This window comes from Xyrauchen texanus, chromosome 28 (genome assembly GCF_025860055.1).
Source record: "Xyrauchen texanus isolate HMW12.3.18 chromosome 28, RBS_HiC_50CHRs, whole genome shotgun sequence".
NCBI lineage: Eukaryota > Metazoa > Chordata > Actinopteri > Cypriniformes > Catostomidae > Xyrauchen > Xyrauchen texanus.
The window spans coordinates 2,278,687-2,303,763 of NC_068303.1; the positions used below are offsets into that span (position 1 = coordinate 2,278,687).

Here is a 25,077-nt window from a genome sequence, read left to right on the forward strand (position 1 = left end):
GAGAATAAAGTTAGGGTTAATTAAAATTAAGGAAAACAAATATATTGATCTGAAATGTAGCAAATTAATTTTAAATTTAGGTGCAATTACCAAACATATCGCAAGGTCTTTTTATTAATTTAATTAATAAACTAATTATATAAAGCTATTGTCAGTGCACTACAAATAAACTGGTTATATGCCTTTATTAATAAAATACAAGAACAAATGTGCTGCTTCATTCAACTCAGTCTCATGACCGGTGTGGACAGTGCCCGGCGATGGGGGTGGATTCACGGGACCTTCCATCTCAGTTGCAGGTGTAGTGTTGTCTGACAGTAACAATAAAAATAAATTGTGTCATATCACAACTTTTATTCCAAAGTAATCCAGATTAGATATACACAGGGGGCAACATATATTGTATTATTTTACTATTTACCTGGGTATAAAGGTGCTGCATTATCCAACCCAGTGTGGTCAGTGCCTAGCGATGGGGGTTGCTGTTGTTGTGACCTCGTCGCTCTTCTCCTAAACCGCTTGAACCGGTCGGTGTTCGTAGCTTTGACCTCAGTATGGCCGAGGTACAGAGAAGGGGCCCAGTCAGGATCACACTCCAACATTTCATAGGCAGGTTTGCCTGCAAACACAGTCACCAAATAAACTGCTATGTAGCCTAGATGTACAACATTTAAAACTGATTGTAACATGGTAACTTAAGCTAATTTTCTAGCCATTTCATGCTAGTTAACGGTTAACATTGGCCTAACGTCAAATCTAATGGTCTGGTTAAATCAAACAAAACACGCTGGTTATTTGCCCACAACATAACATTTACAGAGAGTAATTGTAACTTACCTTTGTGAAAATGCTTTGAACACACCATCATGTGTGGTGGAGTGTTATCGAAGGTAATCTTGGGCCTCCTTACTGCTGCTATCCATGCCATTCGTCGCCTTTTTGTCACCTCTGAAACATGGCTCGTACTATTATTTTTCCACGCTGGAAAACGATAAAAGGATTTTACGTTATTAAGCTTTATGCCACTTCTATCGTGAGAACGACTATTGCAGTTTATAACACAGCAGGTTGACGGCATCTTGAACACTGCGTTCTTCCTTCCGTGCAATCAAGTCTGGCGCCTTCTGTTTGTGCCGCGGATTCCCAAAATGCTTTGCGTTCACCACTGGTAATACGTCACGATGACGTCACATTAGCGATCTCGTGGCGGATGGTGACCGGGATGGCTGCTATCGGACTGATAACACTGCTGGTGCGCGGAGCGACGCATTACATGCAGAATAAACACTAACAGAAGGTGTTATGAATGTTATTAAGGCTTTATAAAGCTCTGTAAGGGACATCCTTTGCAGTTGTACCATGTTATCAGATACTCTACACTGTTTTATTAGCACGCTCCCAACAACTGACAACAGAGGACATTTGTGGAAGACATATTTTTGTAAAAGTCGGAGCTTTGGGGTTTTATGGGTATTTTGTCAAAACTGAAATGAAGATTAATATAATATTTGAAATCTGCGCTTGTCTCGATTTACTTGTTTCTCCATTTATTTACATTGATTCGTTTGAATATTAAAATTCAGTTTATGAAAGCAAAAAAAAAAAAAAAAAACCAGACAGTCCAAAGATGAAAACATGTATTTGGGACTTTTAGTGTTGTCTTTTAGGGTATATGTAGGCACACACACACACACACACACACACAAAAGTTCTTCATCTTTTGAAAAGTGACATTAGCAGTGTGCAGTCAACAGATACTCAATTGATGTTCAGTTTGTAGTCCTAAAACATGAAAAATTATTAAAAAAAAATCAAATAAAAAAAATAAGCCATGCGTTATAGTCGATTATCTCTATAGATTTCCACTAATGTAGATACGGATTTCTTGTCTTCGGCCGATGCCAAACGTGGCGTATGCTCGTCTGTAACATAATGGTTTCAATACAATAAAGACCAATGAGGAGTTTTGTTGACAAAACATCAAGATGCATCTTTTTACATCAGAAATCTTCATAGCCCAGATAGCACATGTACATCTCTGAGATGTCTGTTTTAGATCTTTTCATCTGGAAAGCACCGCTGATAGCACACGTACATCTACATCTATTTGATGCGTGCGTTTACATCTGGCAGACGTATTTTTTAGGTTGTTAGCTCATCCGCAATACATCTATGAGACGTTTCTTCTCGGATGTCAATCAGACATTCGGCAGATGTATTTGAGGCGTTTAACATCAAACATTTAGAATGTTTGTAAATCTGATCTTTGTAAGATGTTCAGAACATCCATCCATCCATCCATCCATCTTCAACCGCTTATCCGAAGTCGGGTCGTGGGGGCAGCTGCTCCAGCAGGGGGCCCCAAACTTCCCTATCCCGAGCCACATTAACCAGCTCTGACTGGGGGACCCTGAGGCGTTCCCAGGCCAGTGTGGAGATGTAATCTCTCCACCTAATCCTGGGTCTTCCCCGAGGCCTCCTCCCAGCTGGACGTGCCTGAAACACCTCCCTAGGGAGGCGCCCAGGGGGCATCCTTACCAGATGCCCAAACCACCTCAACTGACTCCTGATGACAACTGATGTTCAGGAGGTGTTTATTAAAATGCGACGCTTTCCAGAAGATCTAAAACAAACATCTCAGAGACGTATTTGTGCTATCAGGGATCCCAATCTAATTAACATCTGCTAAACATCTTAAAAAGATCAGATTTACAAATATTCTAATTCATAATTGTCTCAAAGAGATCTGCTGAATGTCGTATTCACATCCGAGAGATAATATCTTGTAGATGTATTGCAAATGAGCAAACAATGTAAAAAATACGTCTTCCAGATGTAAACACAGCCATCAAGTAGACGTCGGGTGATGTAAGTGTGCTATCAGGAACATGGCATGTACAGAATTTAATCCACCAAGTTTCCATGTTAAGTTCTCTAGATATGAAGGCGCTGCGTCCCGACCCCTGGACTGGAGATCTGGGATAAAGAGTCTGATATTGCAGGGAATGTAAGAGATGATGCTCCAAAAGGAACCGGTCAGCACCATAGCCCAGAAACAGAATTAATATGGTCCACTTATGTCAGGCACATTCTCAGCTGTGGGATTTTTTGTTTAGTCTTTGTGCAAAATTTGATTAAGGTGCAGGAAGAGTGGTTTCTTTGTCAGAAGGTTGAGTTTTTCCTCTTGAAGTCAGTTGGTTTCTTGTACCTAAAACCAAATTGAACAATTGCATTCATGCAAGGTGTATTAATATGATCCACAAATATAGAATAATGCATCATTTATTGCTACTCACAGTTCTATAACGATGGGACCTGGTTTGATTTCATCCATTTCCATGAAAGCAAAACACTTTGTGCTGGTAAATCCTTTCTTGGGTTTGTAGTGTTTGAATTCAAAGAAAATAGCTGCACCTGGAGAACACAGATATACGATATTCCTAAAGTTCAAGTTTATTCGATACAAAAATACTGGAGACTCACTGCACACACTCACACACACTCGCGCACACACACACACTCGCGCACACTCGCGCACACACACACACACTCACTCGCGCACACACACACACACTCGCGCACACTCGCGCACACACACACTCGCGCGCACACACACACTCGCGCGCACACACACACACTCGCGCACACACACACACTCAAGACACACACACACACTCACGACACACACACACTCGCGCACACACACACACACGCTCACTCGCACACTAACACACAAACTCACACAAACACACACTCACACACTAACACACTCGCACACTAACACACTCGCACACTAACACACTCGCACACTAACACACTCGCACACTAACACACTCGCACACTAACACACACTCGCACACAAACACACTCGCACACAAACACACACTCTCACTCGCACACTAACACACAAACTCACACAAACACACACTCACACAAACACACTCGCACACTAACACACTCGCACACTAACACACTCGCACACTAACGCACACTCGCGCACACTCGCGCACACTCGCGCACACACACACACACTCACTCGCGCACACACACACTCACACTTCAGCACTCTCAGCACACACACTCGCCACACACACTCGCGCACACACACACACACTCGCGCACACACACACACTCGCGCACACACACACACTCGCGCACACACACACACTCGCGCACACACACACACACGCTCACTCGCACACTAACACACAAACTCACACAAACACACACTCACACACTAACACACTCGCACACTAACACACTCGCACACTAACACACTCGCACACTAACACACTCGCACACTAACACACTCGCACACTAACACACTCGCACACTAACACACTCGCACACAAACACACACTCGCACACAAACACACACTCGCACACAAACACACACTCGCGCACACACACACACACACACACACTCACTCGCACACTAACACACAAACTCACACAAACACACACTCACACAAACACACTCGCACACTAACACACTCGCACACTAACACACTCGCACACTAACACACTCGCACACTAACACACTCGCACACTAACACACACTCGCACACAAACACACACTCGCGCACACACACAAACACACACTCGCACACTAACACACACACAAACACACTCGCACACTAACACACACACAAACACACTCGCACACTAACACACAAACACACTCGCACACACACACAAACACACACTCGCACAAACACACACACACACTCGCACACACACACAAACACACTCGCACACTAACACACACACAAACACACACGCACACTAACACACAAACACACACTCGCACACTAACACACAAACACAAACTCACTCGCACACTAACACACAAACACAAACTCACTCGCACACTAACACACACACGCACTCACTCACTCGCACACTAACACACAAACACACACTCGCACACTAACACACACACACAAACTCACTCGCACACTAACACACACACACGCACTCACTCGCACACTAACACACACTCGCACACAAACACACACACTCACTCGCACACTAACACACACACACACTCACTCGCACACTAACACACACACTCACTCGCACACAAACACACACACACTCACTCGCACACTAACACACACACACTCACTCGCACACTAACACACACACACTCACTCGCACACAAACACACACACACTCACTCGCACACAAACACACACACACTCACTCGCACACAAACACACACTCGCACACTAACACACAAACACAAACTCACTCGCACACAAACACACACACGCACTCACTCGCACACTAACACACACACGCACTCACTCGCACACTAACACACACACGCACTCACTCGCACACTAACACACACTCGCACACAAACACACACACTCACTCGCACACACACACACACACGTTGTGTTTCCATGTTTTATGGGGACTTTCCATAGACATAATGGTTTTTATACTGTACAAACTTTATATTCTATCCCCTAAACCTAACCCTACCCCTAAACCTAACCCTCACAGAAAACTTTCTGCATTTTTACATTTTCAAAAAACATAATTTAGTATGATTTATAAGCTGTTTTCCTCATGGGACCGACAAAATGTCCCCACAAGGTCAAAAATTTGGTCCCCATAAAGTGATAAATACACACTCTCACACACACACACACACACACACACACACACACACACACACACACACACACACACACACACACACACACACACTACTAGAGTAAAATGAGACCTTTGGGTAGTTTTTCTAGATGTTTCTGGATTTCTACATTCACGCTGAAATGAATGTACGTGTCTTCTTTCTGTGTGGCCACTGGGGTGTCTTGAACTGGGTTCAAATCTATACCGTTCAGATCTGAGGAGGGGGAAAATATGTAAATGATAGAAAATAATTAGGACTTAAAATCTGGACTATACTTGTATATCTTGGTATATTTTTGTGTTTGATATGCAGACCTTTAACACTGACTGTAATGTAAGGGTCAATACACTGTCCTGCATCTTTCAGCCCAATCTTCTCTATCGTTAGTGTGAGGAGAGTCATTCCAGGCTCTGAGGGCAAGCGTTCCAACAAAGTACCTGTCAAAATAAAAAATTTTATTATAAACTTTATAACAAACTCAAACAAATAATATATATATATTATGCAACAAAGTTGTATGGCAATGTTTCATTTGTGGAAAAACTTGGAAAAACATAAAACAATCATTTTTGGGTGTTTCTTCAGCTTTGGGCACTTTTTGCACTGTAAAGCCTCCGCTTCTGAGACCGTCAATCCGCGCATCTTGTTGTGCATGACACCGCGGAGACTCACAGCATGTGGAGGCTCATGCTACTCTCCACGATCCTCATACAACTCACCACATGCCCCATTGAGAGAACCACTAATCACCACCACGAGGAGGTTACCCCATGTGACTCTACCTTCCTTAGCAACCGGGACAATATGGTTGCTTAGGAGACCTGACTTGAGTCACTCAGCACGCCCTGGGGAAATACTGCTCTAACGCACGGGCTCTAACGAACTCTAACGCACGCGCGCACTAACGAACGCACGGACTCTAACGAACACACACGTATGCACTAGCGCACGCACTCTAATGCACGCACGCACTCGAACGCATGCGCACGCACTAACGCGCGCACTTTAACAAGCGCACACTCTAACGAACGCACGCGCACGCTAACGAGCGCACGCACTAACGCACGCCCTCGAACGCACACAAGCCCGCGTACTCTAACGACCGCGCCCTCTACCGCCCGCTCTATATATATATATATATATTTACATCTGTTACTTTTAATAAAAAAATAACCCCTGTGCCATATAATTGCTCTAAGCTGAAGAAACACTATTAAATGGCATGAATTTAAGATCTTACTATTAGTGGACCATATTCATATTAGATACTAAGGTTTTAAAAATCTTTATATTACAGTGGTAGGTCAGTGTCTATTTGATGAAACTGTTATTACAGTAACAGTATGGTCATGCAAAACGCAAGACAATAAATGCAGCTGAAGTTTCTGCACTGTGGGGCGAGTTAAAGAATGAAGCACCTGGCACTCTCGAGGGGAACGATGGTGTCGAACCCGCACCAGGACCAGCATCCAACTCCTCCTCCACCTCTAGGTTTTCCTCCTCTCCTGGCGCAAGAATTTTCCTAAAGGGAATGAGGACAGAAAATAATCATTGTATCTGCAAAAACACCAGTTCAATCAATCACATCCAAAATATTCATACAACTAACATGAATTACCTCAAAGGCACTGGCTGGACATCAAAAGGGAAATCTTTGTTGAAAGTCAGAATGTTCTTAATAACTGTTAAGAGACAGAAAAATAATAATAATGATATATATGTCTAAGACATATTATTTAAACCCACATTAAATATTTAAACCCACATTAAATCCACATATGTACATACTGGGTTCCAGTTTTTTCAGGTCTTCTAACTTGAACTCCTCTTGAGATTGTGTGCACTAACAAAAACAAACATTAGAGAATCAGAGCTGATAAATCACCACAAATGTGAAGAATACTAATAAACAAATAATTAAGAAATCAGGTGACAACCCATAAGATTACTAACCTGTAAAGCTGCACTTCGCATTTCAAGACATGTTGCAAATTTTCCAATGTTTTTCTGGCAAAATACAATAAACAATCATATTTGTGAGATAACAAAAGTGCAAGAGGGCAGTTGTTTTTAATCAGTTCATCATGATTTACTGCTGTATCATTTAAAGCTGCACTATGTAACTTTGTGCTCTCTAGCGACATCTGTGGTGGAAACATAAAACTGCAAGAAATTTGTGGAAGAACACTTTACGTCAGTCGTGTTTGGCACTGATCTTCTGGTGGACGAATCTCATGATTTGAGCTTTGCCTGTGTGTGTGTGTGTGTGTGTGTGTGTGTGTGTGTGTGTGTGTGTGTGTGTGTGTGTGTGTGTGTGATCGTGACTGGAGATATTCAGAGCCGGAGTCATAACATCCTATTTTCCTGTTGATATAATGTTATACGTTTAAAACCGAACTATTACTTGCTTTGATGTAGATAAACAACAGTCGTGTTAACATATTTTGAATGAATGAATTTGACATTTATATCGCTTTTCTGACGCTACACTCAAAGCGCTTTTACATAAAGAACAGGAGACTCAATCACCTCAATCAGTACCAGTATATTTAATAAAATGTTTGATCTAAAATTAATGTTTGTATTGTGTGTAGGGCTGTCTATTTAACACGTTAATTCAGTGCGATTAATTTGACATTAATGCAATTAATCGCACCATAATAAGGAAGATTCCTGAGAAATGCTTGTAGTACCATCCGTTTACTCCAGAGGGCAGTAAGTGAAACTTCAGCTGTGTGAGCAACACACAGTTTATACAGTGAAGAAACACTTCAACAGAACAACACAAACATGCGTTACGTTCTTGCATTTTAATTATCTGAATATATTTGTATTATATATATATATATATATATATATATATATATATATATATATATATAATTTGTTTAATATTTAAAGATAACTATATATAATTATATATTGATATAAATATGTATAATATTTATATATTGAGTTATTGTTATACGAGGGGCTTTCCAGGCAAATATTTGTATATGCGATTAATCGCGATAAATTATTCAGGACACCATGTAATTAATTCGATTAAAAATGTAAATTGATTGTGTGACACATCAATTTAAGAGGTGATACTCGTGATATGGCTGATACGAGTTTATTATCTTTATATTATACAGCCTCAGTTGATAATGCAAGTGCACCGTAATATTAAAATAGTACGTCTATGAAATGCTCACAATAATACCGTAAACTAAAAACATAAAACAAGGATTCAATAATGGTGTGGGATAAAATCTACTTTATTAAACATGAAAATAATATGCTTAAAAATGCAATACGTCAGTTTCAGAAGTCATAGTAACTTCCCCCGACATGTCGACACATCGCGATCGATTAAAACACGAGTAATGTGCGATTCATACACACATGGCAACCCTGCCAGACAACGTATCCAAGCAAACTTACCCAAACGGATAACCGGGGTAAGTTAAGAACATTGTTTTGAACACTGGTTGTTTATATACTCAATCAGTAATAGTGGTCGACCGATATATCGCCGAGTCCGATATTCAGACTATTTTTAATAATCGACATCGGCAGTTACATTTTGCAGTTTGGCTGATTTGTTTCTTGAGGGCTCCGAGAATCGCCGGCTTGCATGTGAGGTGACTGAAACATGTAAACGACCAGTCACGGTTCGTTTTGTTGTTACGTGCCATCGTGCTACTACAATAAGAGACCGGTGTGCAACACAGTGTCATTTAAACGGTCCGCATTTCAGAGCCGCAGCAGACGCATTTGAGCTCATCATGTCTAATGATTAAAAAGGCAAATATCAATAAAACTAATATCATATACCATCTGCAAATATTTACATTTTATGCATTTGGCAGACGCTTTTATCCAAAGTGACTTACAGTGCACTTATTACAGGGACAATCCCCCCGGAGCAACCTGGAGTTAAGTGTCTTGCTCAAGGACACAATGGTGGTGGCTGTGGGGATCGAACCAGCAACCTTCTGATTACCAGTGATGTGCTTTAGTCCACTACGCCGCCACCACTCCACAATGCACCACAAATATGCAATCCAAGTAGGTGAACATGGCCATTTAAACTGTCAGGAGATTGCTGCTTGCTGCTTGCTGCCTGGATATCGGCATCAGCCATTAAACCCCATATCGGTCGACCACTAATCAATAATGGCAATTTGATCATTTTCAACCAGAAAATCTTACATAGTGCAGCTTTAAATAGCGATTGACAGCCATCACCATACCTTCTGTTCCTCTGTAAAATCATGCGAGTTTGATGACTGCACTTCTTTCTGAAGTTGCCTCGCAAGTCTGATGAAACATCACAATAATCGGTCAGTAAATTACAGAATGTTGTTTTTATTGAGTATTTTGTCCTCATTAAAAAAAAAATTTACTGCTAGAGAAATAAACAGTACATTTAAAACACATAAAATCATCATAAATATTCATATAATAAGATTCCAGGCCTATCAGTAACCTTAAAACAGCAGTTTATATTCTACATGGAGAGGGTCCCCTCATGGGGGCTGCCATGTTAGGATCACATGACTAGTAACTTCCATGTTATTGGATACTTTTTCTCAATGCATTAAAGGCTAAAAGTAGCACATTTCTACATTGACATCGGTAACTGAAAACTATTGTATTTCAATGAAAGCGTACCCCCTCCCTTAAGTGTCAGTTTAAGTCCAAGACTACATAAACACAAAAATTACTGAGTGCGCCTTTAAATACACTGAAAATGCAACTGTGAATCTTGTGTTTTATGACAGCAAATGTGCTTGAACTAGGATAAAACCTTAAAGAAAGGCAAAACTACAGCTTGAAAAGCAGAGGGATGAAAATAGTTGTGTTTGAACAGCTTTGACCTAAATGGCATTCATTCAGATGAGCACAGACACAGTAAAACTCCACCCAGTGCTGGAGGAGGGTGTGGCGCGCGACACATAATTCAAACAGGCTGTCAGACACAGTTATGTACTCATTGCATCTCATGCACATCAAGCATGCATTTCATGCATTTAATGTAACACTGCATGATCATGCACAATAAAGTACAAATAACACAACAACGAGTACGTGTGGCGGGAAATACATTACAACTTTGTGTCAATGCAATGCATCAATTGTCATTTGTGTTGCTTGAGGGAAAACATGCTTATCCATTTTCACCCGGTCTTAATCAGAGATCACAGAAAATGTGCATTAATTGTAATCATAAACGCGCAACTTACATTTGATATTCATCGATGGCTTCTACCAACTGCCCCCACGAATCAAAGTCCGTGCCCTTTTTAAAACTCGCGTGCCACTTCTGGACGGTCTTGGTGACATCTGACATCTTCTCGGGTTAAAGTTGCACGAAAGGTTTGCGGTCGGTCATCGCTGGGGAAGTTTTATCTCCAGCGCACCGCCTGTGAGACGCACTGGGCTCCGGATGCACCGGTGGCACTGACACACACCGACACAGGCCTGATGCGCGTGCAACCAAACTACCTGCCACAGAGACCGGAAGCCGTGGCCACGGAGCGTTTTCAGAATAAAAGTCAGGGCATGTCTTGAGGGATGAGGTAAATTTCGCACTGACAGTTTCAGAAAATTCCAGATAAACTAAAACATTTAGAAATATGAGAATTAAGCAGGTATAGTTTTTTCTTGCAGTGTGAATAATAAATAAATAAATGTAAAAAAAAAAATCTAAATAAATATACAAATAAAAAAATATTGTTTGTGTACTTATCGTCATTTTAATTTTTTGGAAAAACCATAAGATATATACTTTATTAATCTCTCTGGTATTTATTAACTTTGATGCAGTGTAGTAGGACAGTATGTTAGATTATTATCATTCTTTCCGAATGAGCACTTCTGTTCTTTATTTTTATTTAATTATATATATAGATATATAGATATAGCTTGTATAACAGTGTAAATTTGCTGTCCCTCAAAATAACTCAACACACAGCCATTAATGTCTAAACCGCTGGCAACAAAAGTGAGTACACCCCTAAGTGAAAATGTCCAAATTGGGCCCAATTAGCAATTTCCCCTCCCCGGTGTCATGTGACTCGTTAGTGTTACAAGGTCTCAGGTGTGAATGGGGATCAGGTGTGTTTGGTTCAGATTGTGTCAAGCGTGTGTGGCGGAAACTAGGTGAGGAGTACAAAGACAAGTGTGTCTTGCCTACAGTCAAGCATGGTGGTGGGAGTGTCATGGTCTGGGGCTGCATGAGTGCTGCGGCACTGGGGAGCTACAGTTCATTGAGGGAACCATGAATGCCAACATGTACTGTGACATACTGAAGCAGAGCATGATCCCTCCCTTCGGAGACTGAGCCGCAGGGCAGTATTCCAGCATGATAACGACCCCAAACACACCTCCAAGACGACCACTGCCTTGCTAAAGAAGCTGAGGGTGAAGGTGATGGACTGGCCAAGCATGTCTCCAGACCTAAACCCTATTGAGCATCTGTGGGGCATCCTCAAACAGAAGGTGGAGGAGCACAAGGTCTCTAACATCCACCAGCTCTGTGATGTCATCATGGAGGAGTGGAAGAGGACTCCAGTGGCAACCTGTGAAGCTCTGGTGAACTCCACGCCCAAGAGGGTTAAAGCAGTAATGGAGAATAATGGTGGACACAAAAAATATTGACACTTTGGCCCTAATTTGGACATTTTCACTTAGGGGTGTACTCACTTTTGTTGCCAGCGGTTTAGACATTAATGGCTGTGTGTTGAGTTATTTTGAGGGGACAGCAAATTTACACTGTTATATAATGTGAGGGGTGTACTCACTTTTGTGAGATACTGTATATATATATATATATATATATATATATATATATATATATATATATATATATATATACATATATGTATATATATATATATATATATAGTATATATATATATATATATATATATATATATATATATATATATATATATATATATATATATATATATAATAAACAGATTAAGTAAAAACAGAAAGTATTCATTAATTTTGGCTTGAAAAATATATTAAAAGATTATTTGTTTATGTAATGTGCAAATTTGATGAAGATATTAAAAAACATTCTTTAATAGTTTATTTCATTTAAGCTGTTTATACTTCCATATTTAAAAAAAATAAATGTATTGCATTGTCAAGCCACAAAGTTCAGAAACCCACGCAAAATCAGAGTAATTACGTCAGTGGGGTTTAAATCGATGGGCGTGTCAAATACGTCACTGCAGATGCGTCATACAGGAAGAACGTTCATTGTTTTGGCGTTTCCTGATCTGCATCTGACTCGCCGATTAAAAAAACAACAACAAACATCTGAAAGTCGATACATTTCAGGTACAAACACACATCTATTTCTTTATTTCTATTTATCCTAGCTTTATAAGACTGTTGTTAGAATTAATTCAGTAGCTTCTGTGTTTACTCCTGTCATTGTCTCTGCCGTTTTAATTTATTAACAAAATTAAACACGAATATCGATGTATGCTCGTATTAGGACCACGAAGCGTCATTCTAGATGGTTTTTAGCTAATGTTGAGTGGATTTCTGTGTCTAAATCATATAAAACAGATGATAAACAGGCCGAGATGATATAAATAGGGCTGTATTATCAAAAGACACATTGATCATTCAGGCAACGCTTGTACCATTGATTTATTGTGTAATTCATAAGGATTTTGTGCTAATTTAATGTTTTCTTTACATCTGAAATCCACAATGATAACTTGCTTAGTCATTTACCTCCATTACTTGTATACAACATTCATGTTCATCGATGTAAATATGAATACAGCACCTTTAGTGTCTGGTCGCCTCATATCTCTATTTAGACCAATAGAAACTAATGCAAAGATTGAGATAATAAAGGGTTTCACCCACCGGTCACTATCGGCATCAGGTGCGTTCTTGAGTAAACATCAAGAAATGACCAATGAAATATTCAGAGTGGTAGTTTTCAGCAACTCTAGTTGCCCCAGAGCTAATAAATAGGTTATTAATGATTAATAAATTGGTTATGAACCAATATTTATTTCTTCTCATCTAGATATCTGTCACCATGACTCACTGGTTCCACCGAAACCCTCTGAAAGCAACAGCGCCCGTGTCCTTCAACCTGTATGGAGTGGCATCCAGCCCTGCTGCCAATAAGATCTGCAAGTGAGTACAAGCTACAGTATTAGTTGCTGATATATTTATGTATATCAGCAGTTTCTTCAGAGACACATTTAATCTTTTTCAGTGACCTGAGAACGGCGCGGGCCAGGCTGCTGGACATGTTCACAGATGCCACGTGTACACCTGAGATCATGAAGAAATCCAGTGATGAATATTTTGCTCTTTTACAGGGTCAGTTTACAGGGTCTGGTCCCATATTGCCATTTTGCTGATGATACAGTTTGTTCGTTTACATTTGCAACTTTTTGCTGCTCTATATTTCCTGAATAGGTTTCATTTTGCCGCTGGATGGAACCACACAAGAGAACAAGCTTCGCTTTATCCAGAACTTTAAATGGACCAACACTTTACAGGGAAATATTGCAAGGTAATCCTGTAATATTTCAACTTTACGCAAATAAATAGTTATTTCTAAAAATTATTTAATTTGGGGAGGTCTGGGTTGCTATCACTTCTGGAGTCACTTCTAGAGTCCTGAGGTTGAATCCAGGGCGTGCTGAGTGACTCCAGCCAGGTCTCCTTAGCAACCAAATTGGCTCTGTTGCTAGGGAGGTTAGAGTCACATGGTGTAACCTCCTTATATTCGCTATAATGTGGTTCTCGCTCTCGGTGGGGCATGTGGTGAGTTGTGCGTGGATGTCGTGGAGAATAGTGTGAAGCCTCCACATGCGCTACGTCTCCACGGTAACGCGCTCAACAAGCCATGTGATGCGATGCCTTGATTGACGGTCTCAGATGCGGAGGTAACTGAGATTAGTCCTCCGCCACCTGGATTGAGGCGAGTCACTACGCCACCAGTGCATTGGGAATTGGAGTGGTGGTGGTGTAGTGGTCTAAGCACATAACTGGTAATCAGAAGGTTGCTGGTTCGAACCCCACAGCCACCACCACTTTGTCCTTGAGTAAGACACTTAACTCCAGGTTGCTCCGGGGGGATTGTCCCTGTAATAAGTGCACTGTAAGTCACTTTGGATAAAAACGTCTGCCAAATGCATAAATGTAAATGTAAAAGTAACCTTCTCTTTTTTTCTTCAGTGCTCAGCAGGATGCAATTTTTGAGTTTGTGTCAATGGCGTTTAATGTGGCCCTCTGGTACACTAAGTTTGCATCCAGGCGGGCCGGAAAGGAAAAGTAAGTTTAATTTGTTTCCGCATACATGAGCATCATTTTAATAGTTGGTTAAAGTCATTTCTCAAGCTTTGCATCTTTTTTGTAGCATCACAGAGGACGAGGCCAAAGATGTTCATAAGAGTTTGAAAATCGCTGCTGGTATATTTAAGACTCTTAAGGTAAATTTTGCTTAATACTTTCTCTTGTGAAAGAGTCACAGCTTGTTAATTAAAGTAATAATCCACAAAACTGAACAAGTGCTTTGAAATCTGCAGACAAATCAGAAATGTTCTGTTTTGATCATTTATGTTTTTTAAATTGCACTGTACATAATATTGCAATCAGTAAAAACATCAAACTCATCAAACAGCCATGTGTCATATGTTGTTGGAAAGCTCTGAAAGAGTCAAATACAACCAGCCTATTTGTTTTACTCCCAGACTATATATATAGTGAAATATAGCGAGTAATGGCTAATTATATGTCTTTGACAATTATGTCGATGTTGCTTATAAGCCGCATTTTGGCTTATAACTTCACAAAAATAACGGAACATAAAATATCACAGGAGGTGATTATCTTTCAAATGAGCCCACACACAAGGTAATCAGATGAATAGATCATTAGATAATCCACATGAAGCACAATGTGCACACATCATCTGGGGTCTTGCAATCTTGCTGAAAACACGTTAGCTTTCCTGGATCAGAGGATGTCATCAGAAATTATGTAACGTCATCTAACGCTAAACCAATCACATTGGGTTCAGATTGGTGCAAAAATCATCCATATTGAGGCAGAGAGACATGTGATTGGTGACTGTTACATATGACCACCAGGAGATGGCGCCAAATACACGACACAGACTCAATGATGACTCAAATGACACAGAATGAAACTCATTCTGTGAAATCTCATGACTAAAATCATGTCTGCATGCTCTGCAAACCTTTAGTCATTGTTGTGTTTGCATGTGTAATTAGTTCTTATGTACAATTATTATCTTTTATTTGTTTGGAGAAGCTTTTTGGGCACTTGGACACTATGTACAATAGGATAAATATTTTTGTAATGCTACAACTTTTGATTGCTTTGTCGTATCAACACACATTTTTCTCAGATACAGTTGACATGATTGGGAACAAGTTTTTCAGAGCCACTTTATTTACACACAGAGATATATAATGTCAAATAAGAAAAAAAGGACATTTTTGGCTCAATTTTTTTAGTGACTTTTAGGAGAGTCAGACTGAGAGTCTCAGAATGTATCTTAATCTATATAATTAAAAATGTTGAATAGTTTTCTTTTCAATGATACCAAACACCTGACCCTCCTTGTTATTGTTGTTTTGTTTAATTGTCGAGTTATAAGCTTTTAATTTTGGGTGTGCCACTGAAACAGGAAATCAAAACATCCTCGGAGTTTAAAGGGTTAATGAGGGAATGATCTACAATCCCATAAAGCATTGCGAACAATACAAACAAACTAAAATCGATAGTTTATATACAACTATTTATTTAAAGTAGTTACTGCAAAATATTCATATGTATACTAATGTATAAGTTATATGAGACTGTAGGGAGCCCGACTCGACAGCGTCATTTACAGAGCATCATTGGAGAGGGTCATCGTTTGGTTCTATTAATTACAAAGCTGGCAAGACAAATGTATTTGCACCACCGGAATGACCTTTGACCTGTGTAAAGCTTTGGGTGTTGTGCGTCCTTTCAGGAGACTCATATTCCTCGTCTGATCACTCCAGCAGAGAAGGGTCAAGATTTGGAGCCCCGAGTCATTGGCGCTTACATTGTTCAGAGTCAAGCTGAGGCTCAGGAGGGTAAATAGCCAAGATTTAAACTGACAGTACTGATCACATTAGTGCTTATTTGTTTGTATGTAATTTGATTTCACGTGTCTTTGTGTTTAGTGACCATTGCCAGAGCCATTGAACTGAAGCACAACGTCTCCCTGATAGCAGCGCTGGCGTATGAGACGGCAAACTTCTACCAGAGGGCGGTGAGTTAAAACACGCTTCTGTTGCTACTGACTTTGTCATTTAAAGGAATAGTTAACCCAACAATGAAAATCTCCTTATGTTTCTCTAAACACCACAATTGTTATTTTACAATAATTTTCTGTGGAACACAAAATGAGATGTTTAGCGAAATGTTCATGCTGCTTTTTCCCATACCATGAAAGGTACAGCGACCAAAAAGGAGAAATATTTGGGTGAGGAATATATGGACACTTTTTACATTTCTGGGTTTGGAGCGTGGAAGTAAACTATAGTGGGGTTAACTTCTATAACAGAGAATGTGAGTAGAGGCAGACCAATATATCGGTTTTACCGATCAATCGTGGCGTTAGTTGCATTTTAGAACTATCGGTGTGGCAGGGCGGAGGCGGGGCTGGGTTGTGATCCTACACACCCGGTCCCGTATTAGGCTAGTTGAGCCTCCGTGAGGGATAAAGGTCGACTGCAGAGGATCGTGCGGAGAGAGAGATCATTTACGGACATGTCCGTCATGTGTGTGTTTATGTTGTCTTTTAAGTTTATCATTAAACTATTATTTATATCGTCAAGCCGGTTCTCGCCTCCTCCATTCCATTGATCCCTTTACACTGGTGCCGAATCCCTGGGAGGAGGAGGGATACGGCGTAGAAGAGTTCTCGCCACTACCGTCCACCCCAACGGAGCAGCCGCGGCCATCTGCAGGGGGACGAGGAGCCCAGCCGCCTGAAAGAGGACGTTGGCCGCCGACCGCGAGGGGAGAAGGGGCTCCTAACCGACCGCCTGGAGCGGTCAGGGCCACTGCCAGAGGCAGAGGAGTCGCCTACCAGCCACTGAAACACGGCGGGGTTTAAGACCGCCGACCGCGAGCGGGGAGGGGCTCACTGCCAACCGCCTGGAGCAAGAGAACCGCTGCCAGGGGCGAGGGAGATCCCTTCTGTTCCCCGAGAACGCGGCGGGGCGTTCCATCCGCCAGGGGCTGGAGGATTGCCTCTGATCCGCCCGGAGAGGCGCGGCTGTCGTCCGATAGAGGGTGGAGGAGTGGCCGAGGAACAAGCTGCGGTGTATCGGAGAACTGGCGAGTAAAAGTTTTTTTTTTTTTCATCTCTCTCTCTCTCTCTCACTGTCGCTCTGCGTTGGCCTTTTCCCTCTTTTAAATTTTACAGTTTTGGGGGTACTACGCTGTTACAGGAAGTACCCCCCCATTTTAATTATTTCTGTTTGCCTCCCCTTGATTACCTGCCGGCAGACTAGACTTAAAGCACGCCCTCCCCCAGGGAAAGGGGGGGGGGGGGGTGTACGTCAGGCCGGGGGCTCCCCAGCCTGAGAGAACAAGGGAGGAATGTGGCAGGGCGGAGGGCGGGGCCGGGTCGTGATCGTACACACCCGGTCCTGTATTAGGCTAATTGAGCCTCCGTGAGGGATAAACGTCGACTGCAGAATGACTGTCATTATTGACAGATTTTTTTATTACAATGTATATTTTGGTATTTTGATTAGATATTCAAGTGTTTTAAATTGAAGCGAGAGCATGCAAAAGTAAAAATGCAACTATGAAAACGTTCCACCTGCATCGTGTCTTCAACTTCAGATCTTTGTGAATAATAATAAGTAATTAAAAAATTATAATCAATAGGCTATAAAAGCTTATTTTGGTTAATACCCTAGAGCTTTGTAACGCTGCCAAGTCTCCGTCGTTTCATGACATTTTGTATTTCGGGCTTCTATATTTGTTTAAAATTCCTGCGTTATGCACCAAATTTGTTTTTTTATATATAATGCCAGGGTAATATAAAACAAATAATAATGTTATATATTAATAAAAAAATTACAGAAATAACATTTTGCAAGATATCCGCTGCTAAATTAAGGCAGAAATGCTTAATTACAGTCGGTGAAATAGCATGCAGACAGGATTGTAGTTATAAGATTTTACAGAATGAGTTTCATTCTGTGTCATTTAGGTCATCATTGAGTCTCTGTCGTGTACCCGGCGCCCTCTCCTGGTGGCCATATATAACAGTCACCAATCATATGTCTCTCTGCCTAAATATAGATGATTTTTGCACCAATCTGAACCCAATCTGATTGGTTTAGCATTCCATGACGCTACATCATTTCTGATGACGTCATCAGATCCAGGAAAGCTAATGTGTTTTCAACAAGAAGGACATATAGTTGTGATTATAACACAGTGAATGGATTTTATTTTAATTTGTTCTCAGATCACACTCTCAACACGTTGGATCCTGAATGTAGCAGTAAATGGAAGAAATACCTGCAGCTCAAGCAGCACTTCTACATGGCTTATGTGAGTCTTTCTATGCACAACACCCTCTTGTGTCTATGTTGTGATTGCACATCATGCTTTTAGATCATCACAACCGACTCCAGTGATCTTTTAAAAGTTCATGTATTAGTGAAGATGTTTTTTGGGTGTGTAATCTTTCAAATGCTGGATTTGTTTGTTATTTACAGAGCACTGTTATCATGGACAGACTCTTCTTGCTGGGTGATAAGTGTGGAGAGGCCATCAGATCCCTACAAGAGGCTGAGAAATGTACGGCTGTAATTCATTTGACTCAAACAAACATGTTAGCAATATACAGAGCGCAACAGTCTGGTTACAGAAGTAAAAATCACATAAATTTTTCCATAGGGAAATAGATTATTAATGAAAGCGTATAAACCTTTAAAGACAGACCTATTGTGAGCTCCGAGGTTGTTAATCGATGGTATATGCTTCTGTTTAAGCCATCAGTCCACGTTATTTCTACGTCTTTTTATATAAATCGTGATTAAGAACTACACTACCCATGATCCCGAGGGAAATCCACCAGTCAGAGAATCGCGGTGAGCAAAGTGCTCCAAAAGAGCTCTGCAGCGTCCGCGAGACTTCCATGCCACACTTTTTTTTGTTGTTTTTTCTCCCCAATTTGGAACGCCCAATTCCCAATGCGCTCTTAAGTCCTCGTGGTGGTGTAATAACTCACCTCAATCCCGATGGCGGAGGGCGAATCTGAGATGCCTACACGTCTGAGGGCTTCAATCCGCACATCTTATTACGTGGCTTGTTGAGCGTTACCATGGAGACCTAACGCATGTGGAGGCTTCACGCTATTCTCCGCCGCATCCACGCACAACTTCGCCACACGCCCCACCGAGGCGAGAACCACGTTACAGCGACCACGAGGCGGTTACCCCATGTGACTTGGGCCTCCATAGCAACCGGGCCAATTTGGTTGCCTTGGAGACCTGACTGGAATCACTCAGCACGCCCTGGATTTGAACTCGCGACTCCAGGTGTGATAGTCAGCGTCAATACTCGCAGAACTACCCAGACCCCTCTTCCATGCCGCACTTTAAACTACTTAATACTCTTCCTACACTGTCAAACTACTTATTTATTTGTATATATCTGAATATTTAGCAACAGAATTAAAGGAATATTACGGGTTCAATACAAGTTCAGCTCAATCAACAGCATTCATGGCATAATGTTGATTACTACAAAAAATGATTTCGACTCGTCCCTTCTTTTCTTTAAAAAAAAGAAAATCGAAGTTACAATGAGGCACTTACAATGGAAGTCAATGGGGCCAATTTTTGGAGGGTTTAAAAGTATAATTTTATAAAAGCACTAACATACATTTTTCTGTTAAAACTCAGTTATTATTTGAGCTGTAAATTTGTTTAAATCTTAGATTTACGGTCGTTGTAAGGTTTAAGACTTCATGGCGTTACGTCGTCATGGTAACAAAGTTGTAAAATTGGATATAACTTTACACAAATGAGGATAGTAAGCGATTTTATTGCACTAAAATCATGTTAAAACACATATTGTTTATGTCTTGTGTCTATACTTTTAAAACAGTGATTTTTTTTTTTTTACATTTACGGATTGACTCCCATTGACTCCCATTCTAAGTGCCTCACTGTAACACAGATTTGTCTAGTATTCAACATGATGCCACAAATGCTGTTTATTAAGCTTAACTTGTATTGAACCTGGAATATTCCTTTAAATATATTGATTCTATACTTATAATCAACAACTTTAAATCAATAGTTTTCTATTTTCCTCTCATTTAAGACGGTAAGTACACAGTCTTGTATCTTTGTCTTTAGTCTGATTTTCAAAAACTTTTTAATCATGTGATTCACCTCAGAGCTGGTTGGTTTGGTTCATGGCTTAAAACTCTTTAATAAAGGATTTTATGAAATCCAGATGGAAAAAAATAAATGGGGGGGAAAAAAACTTCCGGAACCAAGACGGCTGAAAAAGTGGACGGTCACTGTTGCGCTCTATAATGTTTTATTTGGTATTTTAGTGGACATATCTCCAATTCTAAAATATATTATGTGCCTGATGTATTCATCTCCAGGAAAGAGAAGTTATAGCAACTTTAAATGTGATCTTTTTGTATTATGTTAATATTGTGGCTTTTAGTCTCAGGATTTTTTGTTTTGAATGAATCTTTGTGGTGGCAGGTTACTCACGTGCTGAAGCGTTGTGTAAAGAGTACCGTCAGATGAAGGGTCCCGAAGCACGGCCAAACCCTCCGAACAGCTGTTCTTCAAGAAACTGGGGACGTTCATAAAAAACACACTGGAGAAATGCCAGAGAGAAAATGGTTTCATGTGAGTACACAGTATGAGACGCTTTCACTTTGGAGTTACTGAATCACAGCTACTAATGCATGACAGGAGATTTATGTCATTTGTGTGTCATTTCCTGCATATCTCAAATTCTGTATTGTGTTCTGTGGTGGAAATGACACTGATGGACATTTTTAAATAAAATGAATGACTTCTTTGTCTTGCTAATGCTAACTTCATAGCTAACATTTTATGTATCCTAAAAACACACAATTAAATAATATTTCCCCACATTGTTTACATAATTTGGCAAAATTACAGCTTGATTGAAAATGACGCCCGAAAGTTTGGACAGAGAGAGACATGTGATTGGTGACTGTTACATATGGCCACCAGGAAATGGCGCTACGTACATGGCACAGACTCAATAGCAAACGAGGGCGTGCTAATGCATGCCAGGGCCAGTTGCGTTCCCACTGTCACTTCTGGGGCTTCATCATACCTCCCTGCGGCCGACGGCCAATGGCCTTTGGCCCACCGATTACCCTCGGGCCAAACAAAGCCGACCTGTGATTGAGGCGGGCACAATGTCAAAGGCAGATTTTCGCTAAACTTCCCAGGTTGTGCATCCAGTGCACAACTGTACATTTTTTAAATGCAGGCAGAGTACAAATCCGTTAAAATTCCAAATGGACAATTCGGTGCCCAAAAAAATGACTTTCCATGGTTTGGTGAACTTTCATAGAGGGTGTGATGGGACATCGTCCCGCTGTTAGTGGAGAGACCACTCGGCAGTTACAGTCAGTGAGTGGTCAATGCTAATTATTCTTGCTGTTTACATTCGATAATAACTTGATATTCTAGATAACATAATATCTCCCTCTTGCTTGTGAAATGGGTGGGGTGTGGGACGTTGGCACCACAGCGTGGTATTAAGAGTTTTTGGGCAACGCTGCGGAGTTATCGGGCCGATGGTGGGAACACGGTTCGAGGTCCGAGGCTATTGGCCCCAGCTGACAAGTTGCTAGCCCTGTCTTGCATTGGCCCATTAGTGGAAAAATCGCTAATAATGCCTCAAATGGCACAGAATGAAACTCGTTCTGTGAAATCGTATTACTATTTTTGCACCTATCTGAAATATTTCCCTGATTTGTTTTTTTGTTTTGTCTCATATTTCATCTCAATAATGCTCTTCACTGACACTTTTGTCCACTTGGTTAACAACTACACTAAATTTGGAGAAAATAAACTTTATTAGGGGCAAAATTCTTTGTTGTTATGGAACAAACTGTGGGACAAATGGATAGAAATAATTTTCACACAATAAATATTCAAATGGTTTGTTTTGGTTTGTGTATTTCACTCTTTGTTTAGATTATAATAGCTTTAAACATGTAATTACTTGTATTTTTATCATGTATTTTGATAGTTTCATATTAAAAGTATGTGTATGCGACTAAAAAAACAGTCAAATCTATACATAAAAGACATTTGAAAAGTACCAGGCCTGGTAAAAAGTTTCTCATTTTAGTATTAATGTGACATTTATATAACAAAATATATATATTTTTTTATACAAATCAACGCCTGAGACATAAAAGTGCCCGAATATCTTTTTTACACCCCAGTTACTTTCATAAGGTTCCTGCTGAAGCTCCAGCCTGGAGTTGAAGGCCAGTTACGGTTTGGCTGATCCAACTCCATTTGAACTCCCGGCTCTCAGGCTCAGTGCACGCCTGAAGTCTACGCGACCTTTGACCTCACTAGAGGCCCAAAAGATGACAAGGTCAAACGCTTTCCTTCCTATAAACAAGAGCATTTACAATATGTAATATCTGATAGATAGAGAGACATCTATATGTGTTTGTTTGCTTCTCCAGGCAAAAACAAAGTCTGATGAAGAGATTAAACCAGTGAAGGAGCCCGATCTGAAGCCGCCAGAATGACACGGGCTGTGTTCTCTCCTAAGCGCCGGAGAACCTTCAACATACAGGTCCAGCATGTGCAGGAGATGTAGATGAGAGTCTGTTCTCTTTGCCTGTAATCAAACACAGTTACTCTATTCTAGTGTAAATATCTGCCCAAATACATCACAATATAACATAGTGATATAACAGTGGAGTCTGTCTGTGTTTAGGTCTATAGAAGACAGAATTGAGTATCCAGTCACATATCTGATGGACAATGAATCAATTATGACTCTAATGTATAATATGACTGTTTGATTTGCACTTGATTGTCTCTCTGTAGTGTACTCCAGATTATTTAAAAGGTTGGTTGGGGTTTTGTTTTTTTTTCTCCATTCATTAGAGCATAACTTAATATTTTTAGTAATGTACACTTTATGGCACTCATTGCAAAAGACAAAAAATGCAAATATTAAACCGTGTTTAAGAGTAAATCTCACAAAGATATATCCAGGTCATATTTCACCCCAAAATCAAAAGAGAAAAATAGGTCTGTTAAGATTTGTTTGCATTGTGACATTATTTTCATAAACATTTTACAGCCAAATTCTAATGGAAGGCCAAATGACTCCAAATTAAATAATTAAATAAACATTTAAACAAATAATTAAATGCATAAAAATTTTTTTTTAAAACTATAAAATCATCAAATTAATTACAACATCACTAAATAAATCAATAAACGTCCCTTGTATTTAAATTTAGCACTTTATTGTGTCTATTTTCATTTACCTTTTCAGTGATACAAAAATCACTCAACGATAATGTAATAATTGTATAACTTTTAAATGATTTCATTTGCTATTTTATTTAATTTTCAGGTGTTTAATTATTTATTTAAATGTTAATTTAATGATTTTATTTTGAGTAATTTGGCTCTCCATAATCATTATTTAAATGATAAATCACACTGCGTGGCTGTATTTTTATTTTATTTTTGTTTATTATTTGTTTTTGTAAAGGTCACATTTTAATGACAAATATTATATTTATAAAAATACATTTAATTCAGTACAATAAATGTTGTAAAAGTTCAATGTTGAAACTGAAAATTGTACTTTACAAATATCGTGTTGCATTTTAAATAAAATATCAATGTTTTCTTTTTGGTTTTTTTTCATATTACAGTAAAGAGAAATTGGGGTTAAAACATGCTTAATATTTTATAAATAATATCACAATTTAAATAAATTTTACCAGACCTAAAATAGGCTTAATTTTCTTTGTGCATAAAAAAAAACCAGGAAAATTTGTTTTATTTACAAAATACAGTATGTTATATAAATGTGTGTGTGTGTGTTTATATATATGCGCGCACACACACATATTACCTACACAATTTGTATTTATTGTGGTTTTGCGGTGAAATGTGACCCGGACGTCTCTTGACAGTTTTCATGACATTCACCTTTATAAAAAACAGTTATTAACAAAATACAACAACAGACAATTTGATTGTCACACTCCCTTGTGAAGATATATATATAGTATAAACCCACTTAATGCACTAAGAAATAATATCTGCTGTATGATGAACATTTGTTTGTGGAAGGAGAGG

At 39.8% G+C, this 25,077-nt stretch overlaps 2 protein-coding genes across 2 annotated transcripts; one reads left to right on the top strand and one right to left on the bottom strand.

The window, feature by feature from the left end:
• Positions 1 to 1,445: 1,445 nt before the first annotated feature.
• LOC127622114 (axin interactor, dorsalization-associated protein) lies at positions 1,446 to 11,142 on the bottom strand. Its single transcript, XM_052096051.1, has 10 exons — positions 10,882 to 11,142; positions 9,889 to 9,955; positions 7,604 to 7,657; positions 7,439 to 7,493; positions 7,269 to 7,332; positions 7,069 to 7,172; positions 5,965 to 6,087; positions 5,741 to 5,863; positions 3,297 to 3,414; positions 1,446 to 3,208 (listed from the first exon to the last, which is right to left on the bottom strand). Exons 1-10 carry the CDS (start codon positions 10,986 to 10,988, stop codon positions 3,163 to 3,165), a joined length of 861 nt encoding a protein of 286 aa, XP_051952011.1. The 5' UTR covers positions 10,989 to 11,142; the 3' UTR covers positions 1,446 to 3,162.
• Positions 11,143 to 12,887: 1,745 nt separating this feature from the next.
• brox (BRO1 domain and CAAX motif containing) lies at positions 12,888 to 24,422 on the top strand. The gene is given in 19 exon segments (XM_052096101.1): positions 12,888 to 12,991; positions 13,701 to 13,813; positions 13,896 to 14,002; positions 14,102 to 14,198; positions 14,867 to 14,962; positions 15,048 to 15,120; positions 16,674 to 16,779; positions 16,870 to 16,958; position 17,986; positions 19,179 to 19,268; positions 19,432 to 19,463; positions 19,465 to 19,513; positions 21,445 to 21,495; positions 21,498 to 21,594; positions 23,181 to 23,209; positions 23,212 to 23,265; positions 23,268 to 23,338; positions 23,433 to 23,489; positions 23,491 to 24,422. Coding segments are annotated over 18 exon segments (1,230 nt in total). The 5' UTR covers positions 12,888 to 12,991; positions 13,701 to 13,712; the 3' UTR covers positions 23,521 to 24,422.
• Positions 24,423 to 25,077: the final 655 nt, after the last annotated feature.

Excerpts from the sequence above, each read along its gene's own strand:
- LOC127622114 (XM_052096051.1), bottom strand. The coding sequence starts at position 10,988 with ATGTCAGATGTCACCAAGACCGTCCAGAAGTGGCACGCGAGTTTTAAA. Across the intron at positions 9,956-10,881 it reads GCCATCGATGAATATCAAAT|ACTTGCGAGGCAACTTCAGA; the intron begins GTAAGTTGCGCG and ends ATGTTTCATCAG. Across the intron at positions 3,415-5,740 it reads TCTAGAAAAACTACCCAAAG|GTGCAGCTATTTTCTTTGAA; the intron begins GTCTCATTTTAC and ends TGTGTTCTCCAG.